At 44.5% G+C, this 12,475-nt stretch overlaps 1 protein-coding gene across 1 annotated transcript; it reads left to right on the top strand.

The window, feature by feature from the left end:
- Positions 1-10,226: 10,226 nt before the first annotated feature.
- Positions 10,227-11,104, top strand: LOC140392394 (arylamine N-acetyltransferase, pineal gland isozyme NAT-3-like). The gene is given in 3 exon segments (XM_072477680.1): positions 10,227-10,668; positions 10,671-10,844; positions 10,847-11,104. Coding segments are annotated over 3 exon segments (867 nt in total). The 5' UTR covers positions 10,227-10,232; the 3' UTR covers position 11,104.
- The last annotated feature ends 1,371 nt before the right edge of the window (positions 11,105-12,475 follow it).

Genomic DNA, 12,475 nt, shown 5'->3' with positions numbered 1-12,475 from the left:
TGGGAACCAGATTAGGAAGTTAGAGATCAGTAATGAGGCAGCAACTAAAGCCAGTAAGGTACTAGATAATAAACTCAATGTGACTAAGGGGAAGAGTAGACAGGGAAGAGATGATGAACGCAAAGGGACAGGTGGTCTGAGGTGCATTTGTTTCAATGCGAGAAGTGTACCAGGTAAGGCAGATGAATTTAGGGCTTGGATTTGTACCTGGGAATATGATGTTATTCCTATTACTGAGACTTGGTTGAGGGAAGGGCAAGACTGGCAACTAAATATCCCAGGGTATAGATGCTTCAGGGGGGATAGAGAGGGAGGTAAAAGGGGTGGAGGAGTTGGATTACTGGTCAAAGATGATATCACAGCTGTGATTAAGGAGGGCACGATGGCGGATACGAGCACTGAGGCAATATGGGTAGAGCTAAGAAATAGGAAGGGTGCAGTAACATTGTTGGGACTTTACTACAGGCCTCCCAAAAGCGAGCGTGAAGTAGAGGTACAAATATGTCGACAGATTATAGAAAAATGTAGGAGCAATAGGGTGGTCGTCATGGGAGATTTTAACTTCCCCAACATTGAATGGGACTCATGTAGTGTTTATCATAGAATTTACAGTGCAGAAGGAGGCCAGCTTGAAGGCATAGGTGGAGCAGAATTTGTAAGGAGCATCCAGGAGAGTTTTTTAGAGCAGTATGTAAATAGTCCAACTCGGGAAGGGGCCATACTGGACCTGGTATTGGGGAATGATTCCGGCCAGGTGGTTGAAGTTTGAGTCAGTGATTACTTTGGGATTAGCGATCACAATTCCGTAAGTTTTAGAATTCTCATGGACAAAGACGAGAGTGGTCCTAAAGGAAGAGTGCTAAATTGGGGAAAGGCCAAGTAAAACAAAATTCGGCAGGAGCTAGGGAATGTGGATTGGGAGCAGCTGTTTAAGGGTAAATCCACATTTGAAATGTGGGAGTCTTTTAAGGAAAGGTCGATTAGAGTGCAGGACAGACATGTCACTGTGAAAATGAGGGATAGAAATGGCAAGATTAGGGAACCAACGGGTGGAATTGTGAGACTAGCTAAGATGAAAAATGAAGCATACATAAGATCTAGGCGACTTAAAACTGATGAAGCTTTGGAGGAATATCGGGAAAGTAGGACAAATCTCAAACGCGCAATAAAGAGGGCTAAAAGGGGTCATGAAATATCTTTGGCTAACAGGGTTAAGGAAAATCCCAAAGCCTTTTATTCGTATATAAGGAGCAAGAGGGTAACAAGAGAAAGGATTGGCCCACTCAAAGACAAAAGAGGGAATTTATGCATGGAGTCAGAGGAAATGGGTGAGATTCTTAATGAGTACTTTGCATCGGTATTCACCAAGGAGAGGGACATGACGGATGTTGAGGCTAGGGATGGATGTTTAAATACTCTAGGTCAAGTCGGCATAAGGAAGGGGGAAGCTTTGGGTATTCTAAAAGGCATTAAGGTGGACAAGTCCCCAGGTCCGAATGGGATCTATCCCAGGTTACTGAGGGAAGCGAGGGACGAAATAGCTGGGGCCTTAACAGATATCTTTGCAGCATCCTTGAGCACGGGTCAGGTCCCGGAGGACTGGAGAATTGCTAATGTTGTCCCTTTGTTTAAGAAGGGTAGCAGGGACAATCCAGGGAATTATAGACCTGTGAGCTTGACGTCAGTGGTAGGCAAACTGTTGGAGAAGATACTGAGGGATAGGATCTATTCACATTTGGAAGAAAATAGACTTATCAGTGATAGGCAGCATGGTTTTGTGCAGGGAAGGTCATGTCTTACAAACCTAATAGAATTCTTTGAGGAAGTGACAAAGTTAATTGATGAGGGAAGGGCTGTAGATGTCATATACATGCACTTCAGTAAGGCGTTTGATAAAGTTTACCATGGCAGGTTGATGGAAAAAGTGAAGTCGTATGGGGTTCAGGGTGTACTAGCTAGATGGATAATGAACTGGCTGGGCAACAGGAGACAGAGAGTAGTGGTGGAAGGGAGTGTCTCAAAATGGAGAAAGGCAACTAGTGGTGTTCCACAGGGATCCGTGCTCGGACCACTGTTTTTTGTGACATACATAAATGATCTGGACGAAGGCATAGGTGGTCTGATTAGCACGTTTGCAGATGATACTAAGATTGGTGGAGTTGCAGATAGCGAGGAGGACTGTCAGAGAATACAGCAAAATATAGATAGATTGGAGAGTTGGGCAGAGAAATGGCAGATGGAGTTCAATTCAGGCATATGCGAGGGGATGCATTTTGGAAGATCTAATTCAAGAACGGACTATACGGTCAATGGAAGAGTCCTGGGGGAAATTGATGTACAGAGATATCTGGGAGTTCAGGTCCATTGTACCCTGAAGGTGGCAACGCAGTTCGATAGAGTGGTCAAGAAGGCATACAGCATGCTTGCCTTCATCGGACAGGGTGTGGAGTACAAGAGTTGGCAGGTCATGTTACAGTTGTATAGGACTTTGGTTAGGCCACATTTGGAAAACTGCATGCAGTTCTAGTCGCCACATTACCAGAAGGATGTGGATGCTTTAGAGAGGGTGCAGAGGAGGTTCACCAGGATGTTGCCTAGTATGGAGGGTGGTAGCTATGAAGAAAGGTTGAGTAGATTAGGATTGTTTTTGTTGGAAAGACGGAGGGTGAGGGGGGACCTGATTGAGGTCTACAAAATTATGAGAGGTATGGACAGGGTGGATATCAACAAGCTTTTTCCAAGAGTGGGGGTGTCAATTACAAGGGGTCACGATTTCAAGATGAGAGGGGGAAAGTTTAAGGGAGATGTGCGTGGAAAGTTTTTTACGCAGAGGGTGGTGGGTGCCTGGAATGCTTTGCCAGCGGAGGTGGTAGAGGCGGGCACGATAGCATCATTTAAGATGCATCTAGACAGATATATGAACGGGCAGGGAACAGAGGGAAGTAGATCCTTGGAAAATAGAAGACAGGTTTAGATAAAGGATTTAGATTGGCGCAGGCTGGGAGGGCCGAAGGACCTGTTCCTGTGCTGTAACTTTGTGCTTTGTTCTTTTTGACAGACTGAAGGAAACGTAGTGTGAGTGAGAGCAGATCATAATTAATGTAATAGTGTAGAGATTAGTTGTACACAAAGAATACCACCTGGTACCAGGTCTATATTTCTACAAGTAATGAGCAGTTAGATTAGACAGATTAGCTTTAAGAAGATTGAAGAAAACAATCACACTGCTACAGTGATCAGAAAATCTACACAGAAGAAGAATCGTAAGATGGACAGTCTAAAGAAGCCTGACTACTTGAGAACAAATGGCAAACTATGTCAAAACTGGGCATTTTTCAAACACCAGTTTGAATTTTTCCTATCTGCCTTTGCGCTAGAAAATGCTTCCGATCAGAGAAAATAGAGCTTTGTTTTAATTTGGCTGGAACACAAGCATTAGAGCTTGATGACTCCTTTGAATTTGCTGAAGATGAGGATAAAACGAAGTATAACATAGTGCTACAGAAATTCGATGCTCACTGCAAAACGCAAGTGAACGAGACCTATAAGCACTCGCTACATGTTCAGAAAAAGGCTGAAAGGGGAATCAGTAGATTATTTCATTACTGCTTTAAAGTTAAGAGCCCAGTCGTGAGTTCTCCTCTGTCGCTGATTCAATGCTTCGCAATCAAGTTGTATTCGGGATTAATGACAAACGTTTGCGAGAAGAAAATGCTAAGATGACTGATTTTGTCGCAAAATGAAGTGATTAATATGTGCAAAGCCAGTGTGCAAGTGTCCTCTGAATATGCGGATCTCGGGGGAAACGTGGAAGGGCACGAAGTCGGGAAACATGGCTGATGCTATTAATGCTGTGTTGCAGCACAGAAAACTGCGTGCAATGGCTGGCGGCCATTTCGAGAGTGACGTCACGAGCGTGATGACGTGCAAATGCTGTGGCTACGCCCACAGTAACAAAAATTGTCTGGCAAAAGGCAAACAATGTTCCAATTGATGCAAATTCAATCATTTTGTAGCACAGTGTCATTTCTCAACATCTTCTCCAGCAAACAAATTCTAAAAATCCTATCATGACTACAGGAAGATCCAAAGTGTTCTGAGTGTAGGAAAAAGACAAAATATCTTAACTGATAATGAAGATTCCTCCCTATACATGCTAAAGGATACTTTCATGGTTGATGCAGTTACTAGGATTAATTCACTGGATTGTAATAATAAACCAGTACAACAGCTCTCAGAGATTATTAAAGAGTGGACTGGACTACTTGATATAAATGGCTCAAAAATTCCATTTCAGATAGATACAGGAGCACACGCAAATTTAATAAATGAAAACAATTTAAGACAAGCATACAGAACACCACAAATACAGAAATCTACCTATCGATTGACCGACTCTAATGGAAATACCATAGGCCCGTGTGGTTCCTGCTGTCTCATTGTTCAGAATAGCTGCATCGAAATGCCAATTGACTTTGAAATAGTGGAAGATATAAGTCAGCGCTACTTGGGGTGGATGCTTGTGAGAAATTAAACCCAGTTGAAAAGATACACAAAACCAAGACTTTCAATGACAAACTTCAAGAGCCAGAAAAAGACTTAGTTGTTGCTGATACCGTATCAAGAGCTACAAATGATACTGATACCACGGTTTCAGATATAGTACACATTGTGGAAGAACAAGCTTCATTTGCAGCTGAGATGCTACCAGTGTCTGACAATAAGCTACGAATCATAAGAGAAGCAACAGAAAAGGATTTGATGCTCCAGATGGTAATCAAATACCTCAAAGAAGGTTGGCCTAATGGATGTTGCTCCGCTTTTCGCAGCATCAAAGATGACTTCACCGTAATTAACGGATTCCTACTCAAAGGAGATAGGATAGTTATTCCTTCATGCCTCTGACAGGGTATCTTAGAACAGATACACAAGGGTCAGCACGGTAGCACAAGTGGCTAGCACTGTGGCTTCACAGCACCAGGGTCCCAGGTCGATTCCCCGCTGGGTCACTGTCTGGGCGGAGTCTGCATGTTCTCCCCGTGTCTGCGTGGGTTTCCTCCGGGTGTTCCAGTTTCCTCCCACAGTCCAAAGACGTGCAGGTTAAATGGATTGGCTATGCCAAATTGTCCTGAGTGTCCAAAAAAAAGGTTAGGAGGGGTTATTAGGATATGGGGATAGGGTGGAAGTGAGTGCTTAAGTGGGTCGGTGCAGACTCGATGGGCCGAATCTGTATGTTCTATGTTCTATGTCACCAAGGTATTGAAAAATGTCCTAGACGAGCAAGATTGTGTACTGGTCTGGAATCAACAAGGATGTGGACAATAATGTGCAGGAATGCAGCATTTGTCAGGTGCATCAATCTTTGCAATGCAAAGAAAGCTTAGAAGAAAATTAACTCATCACCAATCCATGGATGAAAGTTGGTATGGATCTATTCTACTTTAAAGGTCATGACTATCTCTTCATAATTGACTACTATTCCAAATATCCCGAGGTGATTACGCTGAATGATTCAACAATGAGGTCTGTAATATGAACAGCAAAACATGTTTTTGCTCGCATTGGAATTCCATTAAACGTTGTCTCTGACAATGGTCCTTGCTTCACCAGCTGGGAGTGGGCACAATTTGCAGAACGTTATAATTTGAACCACATCACATCAAGCCCATTGTACCCCCAATCTAATGGCAAAGCAGAGAAAGGCAGAGGAATAGTCAAACAAATATTCAGCAAAGCACTCAATGACAACAAATACTTATCTTTGGCACTGTCAACATACACAGCAATCCCTTGTCATCAGGCTTATCGCCAGCTCAGATGTTGATGGGAAGAAAAATTCTCACCACATTACCAGAGATCACGATTCAGAACATGAATGATCAAGAAATACATAGCCGCCTAAGGTTACAAAAACAAAAAGAGTACTACAATAAGCAGACAAAACTTTGATCAAAGTTAAAAGAAGGAGATTACGTTCATTTACAAAATCCTGATGGTGGATGGCAACACACAGCTGAAGTTTTAAGACAACCCAGATTGTATTTGGTTCAGACTGAACAAGGTTCAATGTTTAGAAGAAATAGAAGAGTATTACTGCAAATAAAAAACATGTTCCATCTCAAACTCAGAACATTATTGCTCAGGATGCCATTTTCTAAAACATTAACTTTCCTAATCCTTCATTATCACCAATGCGTCAAGACAATTTGGAAGACAACTTGCATACTTTGACAAAACCACTGAGAAGATCAACAAGAATGAGGAAACCACCGAACAGATTGAATTTGTAATGACTGTAATAACTGTTCATCTGTCATCACCAATTTGACTTAACATTTATTTTTGCAACTGAATGTAAAAAAAACAGTTAATGATTCATGCTCTCTAATGTAATGTTCAAGGAACAAATGTCACAAAGTTTACAACCTTTTTTCCAAAGAAATGGGAATGTGACTTTATCATAAATATAAAGAACTGTAAGGGTTAATGTAATGTTTAAATCAACCACTAGAGGGAGCTAGATGTAGAACTATATAAGGCATTGATGCAAAGCCTTGTGGGTGAGAGATTGAGGAGAAAGAGGTTGGGCAGCATAGTAGCATAGTGGTTAGCACTAGGGCTTCACAGCGCCAGGGTCCCAGGTTCGATTCCCAGCTTGGGTCACTGTGCGGAGTCTGCACGTTCCCCCCGTGTCTGTGTGGGTATCCTCTGGGTGCTCCAGTTTCCTCCCACAAAGTCCAGGAAGACGGGCTGTTAGGTAATTTGGACATTCTGAATTCTCCCTCTGTGTACCCGAACAGGCGCCGGAACATGGTAACTAGAGGCTTTTCACAGTAACATCATTGCAGTGCTAATGCAAGCCTACTTGTGTCAATAAATATTATTATATTATAGAGGACAGACTGAAGGAAACATAGTGTGAGTGAGAGCAGATCATAATTAATGTAATAGTGTAGAGATTAGTTGCAGATGAGGGTAGATTATATGTTTATTATCAACTGTGTATCCTCTCGGAGTAAGTGTCGAATCCAATTAAGTAGTGTAAATAAATTTATAGCTTTGTTCAAGTTAAAAGCTATTCGTGGTCTTTGGCAACACTACGCCAACTATCCTTAAAATTTGCAACACAAAGAACACCACACCAGGGACCCCTTGTAGTGGGGTGGACCCCTCCCATGGAGATCCTGTAGTACCCCTCTCAGGGAGATCCTGTAGGGGGGCGGACCCCTCCCAGGGAGCCCCAGTAGTGGGACGGATCCCTCCCAGGGAGCCCCTGTATTGGGGGGGATCTCTCCGGGAGTTCCTGTAGTGGGGCGGATCCCTCCCAGGGAGCCCCAGTAGTGGGACGGATCCCTCCCAGGGAGCCCCTGTATTGGGGCGGATCTCTCCGGGTGATCCTGTTGTGGGGCGGATCCCTCTCAGGGAGATCCTGTAGTGGGGCGGACCCCTCCCAGGGAGCCCCAGTAGTGGGACGGATCCCTCCCAGGGAGCCCCTGTATTGGGGCGGATCTCTCCGGGAGATCCTGTTGTGGGGCGGATCCCTCCCAGGGAGATCCTGTCGTGGGGTGGATCCCTCCCAGGGAGATTCTGTCGTGGGGCAGATCCCTCCCAGGGAGCCCCTGTAGTGGAATGGACTATTCATCAGGCGGCACAAAAGTACAATGGTTAGCACTGTTGCTTCACAGCTCCAGGGTCTCAGGGTCACTGTCTGTGCGGAGCTCTCCCCGTGTCTGCATGGGTTTCCTCCGGGTGCTCTGGTTTCCTCCTGCAGTCCAAAGATGTGCAGGTTAGGTGGATTGGCCATGCTAAATTGCCCTTAGTGTGCAAAGAGGTTAGGTGCGATTACTGGGTTATGGGGATAGGGCGAAGGTGTGGGCTTAAGTAGGGTGCTCTCCCCAAGGGCCGGAGCAGAGTCGATGTGCCGAATCCACCTAACCCGCACATCTTTGGACTGTGGGAGGAAACCGGAGCACCCGGAGGAAACCCACGCACACACGGGGAGGATGTGCAGACTCCGCACAGACAGTGACCCAAGCCGGAATCGAACCTGGAACCCTGGAGCTGTGAAGCAATTGTGCTATCCACAATGCTACCGTGCTGCCGTGGTGCATGAAGAAACTCATTACATACATCAAGGGCCCTCACTGACACTGAGACTCATTATGCCCAGATCAAGAAGGAACTCCTTACTCTCGTCTTCACTTGTCAGAAATGTCATGACTTCATACATGGTCGTCCTGTCAGTGTTGAAGCTGATCGTCAGTCACTCGTCACTATTCTTAAAAAGCCTCGTCACACTGCGTCTGCGGGACTGCAGTGGATGATGCTCAAGTTACAGTGCTACAACCTCAGTGTCATCTACAAATGCAGTAAGGAGCTGTTCCTGGCTGAAGCCCTTTCCAGAGCCTTCCTACCCATCACTGACCAGGCAAGTCATGAGTAGGACATTAACATCAGACCATACAGGTACTTCTGTCTTGTCGAATTGTAGAAGTTCAGGATGCCCTCCAGGTGGATCTCACATTCAGGCAGTTCCACAATGTCATGATGAAAGGTTAGCCCAAGTCCTCAAAGGTGTTTCTCCGTGAGCTCCGCACATTCTTCTCTATGATAGAGGAGCTAGCCTTGCAAGATGGACAGATACCACATGGCCAATGATTCATCATCCCACCCCTTTGTGGAGACCAGCACTGAACAGTGCTCACCCAAGTTCTGCAAGGCGAGTGGTTTAGATCTCGGGAATGAATATTAGAGTGAGACTAGGTGTCTCACTCTAATATGCAAATTTGCCAGAAAGTGATCCCACCCACAACACGCGGGATTCACATAATGATGTCTCTCAAGACCGCGTTAGATCTCATGAGATATGGCGAGCCGGATAGATCCTGGAAGTGTATTGCAAAACTACAGACAGAACTGGCTCCTCCCATTCATTACATCATCTGTATCCCACGAGGTTCCACGACCTGCTTAGCTGAGACTAAATACAGTCCCTCATAAATCATCTACACTCCAGGGAATCTCCTGCGATCAAAACAATGTTCCATTAATAATTATCTCACCTTTTACGACACTCTAATTACAGTTTTAGTGGATGTATTTCCTGTGTGTATTTTAAACCAGGGTTTTTAATAACATTACTGCAACAGATATGAAATATAACATGTATCAATTTCTACATTCATCACAAGAGATTGAAACCCTGGAGGTGGATCACTATCTGGAATTCTGAATTGCTGCAAGTTAATGCAAACTGAGAGTGAAGACGTCTTAGGAGGTATTGTGATGGTCCTTATGCTTTTGGGGAAAAAACTATATGGTATGTTGGAGTGATGGTCCCTTTAAGAACTAGATTAGGTGTGTTGTCTGCATGTATAATTTCCTCTATTAATCGAAGCTCCAGCATTTATAACTTGTCATTCCTAGTTTAGAGAAAAATCAATTCCACGCTGATCTCTCCAACATTGTTAAGCAACAGAAGAGGGTGAGTGATATTCGTGTCAGTGATTGGTCACGCTAAATTGCCCCATAATGTCCAAATGTTAGGTGAGGTTGCTGGGTTACGGGGATAGGGTGGAGGTGTCGACTTAGGTAGGGTGCTCTTTCAGGGGACGGTGTAGACTCGATGGGCCGAATGGTTTCCTGCTGCACTGTAAATTCTATGATTCTATGATTAAGAGCATGAGGGAGGAGCAGGTTGAAGGTTTGCTATGTAGAGTACTTTATTTATTTATTTTTTATAAATTTAGATTACCCAATTATTTTTTTTTCCAATTAAGGGGCAATTTAGCGTGGCCAATCCACCGAACCTGAACATATTTGGGTTGTAGAGGTTGAAACCCACACAGACATGGGGATAATGTGCAAATTTCACACAGACAGTGACGCAGGGCCGGGATTCGAACCCGGGTCCTCAGCACCGCAGTCCCAGTGCTAACCACTGCGCCACATGCCGCCCAGTAGAGTAATTTATTGGACTTTGTCAGCATGTAGTGTGGCATTTGATAGGGCCCTGTCCTCAAGGCCTGATAGCACGGCTTGTAGTCTCAAGGCCTAACTTGGGCCCGGTGACAACAGGGGCAATTCGGACTGGGTATTCCTGAGAAAAGTGACAGGTGTGGAAAACAATATTTATTAAAATAATGAACGCCAAATCAATTATTAAGCTTTGACTTGGTGCATTTTGGATGTTTAATGTTTCTCTTTATGATTTATCATCCATAACACAGAAAATGAAGCTTTCTGAATATTTTACACGAATTGCCTATTCAGGACCTTACAAGAAGCCTGACCTGGAGACACTGAGTAAGTTGCTGGAAAATCACATCACATCTATTCCCTATGAAAATCTCGGTATACTCTGTGGAGAAGAAATTGTTCTCAACATGGAAACCATCTTTGATAAACTAGTGAGGAAAAACCGAGGTGGCTGCTGTTTGGAACATAATGGGTTATTCCACTGGATATTAAAGGAGATGGGATACAATGTGAAGATTTTGGCAGCAAGGTTGTACAAACCAGCAAAGGAAAAATATGAATCTCACCCATCGCACGGTTTCCTTTTGGTGACCATTGATACCAAGAATTATGTCGCTGACGTGGGCTTTTTAACATCCTATCAAATGCGACGAGCCCTCGAGCTGGTGTCAGGCAAAGAGCAAACCCAACTTTAGGCACATACCGCCTCACTGAAGATAACAGTATCTGGTATCTCGATAAAGTAAAAAGGAAACTTTGCATTGTTGGTCAAAACAATGATAATCAGTCTCCAATCAGTCTTGCCGACCAAAAAGTCCTCTGCTTTATCCTCAAACCTTGGAGGCTCGAGGACTTTGAGGGAACAATGGACAACTGATAAACTGTCCCAAATCCTTTTTTCCAAACGTATCCTTTGCCTGCTTTCAGACCACTAATGGATTTAAGACTCTGAAGGGTACAGTGTACTGGGAACAGATCTTCAATGGTGAAGGTGGAATAGACCTGAGAACCTCGAGAACACTGACTGATGAGGCGGTACAGCATGTGATCAAGGAGACATTCAACTTGATCTTGGACAAGAAGATAATACCTGTGAATAACTTTACCAATTTTCTGCTCGAATAAAACCCACCCAAAATCAGATTTCCCCTTTCAAAAATTGGAGTTAGATGACCAATTTATTTGGGAACCAGATCATAATTTTATGGGGGAGCAGTTCAATAATATCACAGCAAAGAAAAATCAATTTGTTGGGTAAAGTTCAATCATTTTATTGGGTTACAGATCAATTATTTTATTGGGTTACAGATCAATTATTTTATTGGGTTACAGATCAATTATTTTATTGGGTTACGGATCAATTGTTTTATTGGGTTACAGATCAATCATAGAATTTACAGTGCAGAAGGAGGCCATTCGGCCCACTGGGTCTGCACCGGCCCTTGGAAAGAGCACCCAACTTAACCCCACCCTATCCCCATAACGCAGTAACCCCACCTAACCTTTTGGACACTAAGGGGCAATTTAGCATGGCCAATCTACCTAACCTACACATCTTTGGACTGTGGGACGTCCGGTGAAGTGTTGAGTGGACGCACATCAGGTGGCTCTCCACCAGACCAGAACCAAATAGATGCTTTTAGGCAAATGTTACCTGAAGATTCAAAGACAAACTAACCTCAACAGTGAGAAGAAAGGATCAAAACCAAAATGACAGCAAATGGGAACTCGAGGGGTTGAAGGGATGGCAGAAGTAGAGGAAAGGGTCACATGTAGCAGGCAGACAAGCCGGCGGACCCCCCCCCCCCCCCCCCCCCCCCCCCCAACCACCACTTGGAGACGGATGGAAGACTTTCCTCATGAAGGAGCTGACCATCTGAAAGAGGCGATAAAAGTCAAAATCCAGGTGGCGGTCAAGGTGGTGGTGACAGAGGCGATGGTCTCCATGCAAACAACGGTCGACGGGTTTGGAGAAAAGGTGGAAGCACGGGAAATGACAATCCACGACCGAGAGAAAGCCGCGACAGACAACAGTGATAGGATTGTCTCCCTGGAAGCAGAAGTTAAAAGGTTTGTGGCGACCCAGGGGAGCTTAAAAGGGGAAAGTCGAGGACCAATAGAACAGGTCCCGACGACAGAACATTCAGATTGTGGGCCTGCCAGAGCATCGAGGGCAGAGACCCGATGGGTTACGTCGCCCAAATGCTGAGCAACCTAGTTGAGAGAGACAGCTTCACCAAACCCTACAGCTCAACAGAGTACACAGGTCGCTCAGATCGAAACCGAAGGCGGGGGAAAGACGAAGGTGGTCATCGCAAAGTTGCACCAATACCAGGATCGTGAAAGGATCCTGAGGTGGGCAAGACAGACTAAAGCAAGTACCTGGGAAGGGCACAAAATCCAAATTTACCAAAACATTGGGGCACCCTGGCAAACAGCAGGGCTGAGTTTAATCAGGCAAAATCGGCCCTGTACAAGAACTGGATGCGATTTGGTA

The sequence above is a fragment of the Scyliorhinus torazame genome, chromosome 16, assembly GCF_047496885.1.
Source record: "Scyliorhinus torazame isolate Kashiwa2021f chromosome 16, sScyTor2.1, whole genome shotgun sequence".
Lineage (NCBI taxonomy): Eukaryota > Metazoa > Chordata > Chondrichthyes > Carcharhiniformes > Scyliorhinidae > Scyliorhinus > Scyliorhinus torazame.
Note: the sequence above shows the minus strand (reverse complement) of the source record. Positions and strands in the feature narration are given on the sequence as shown.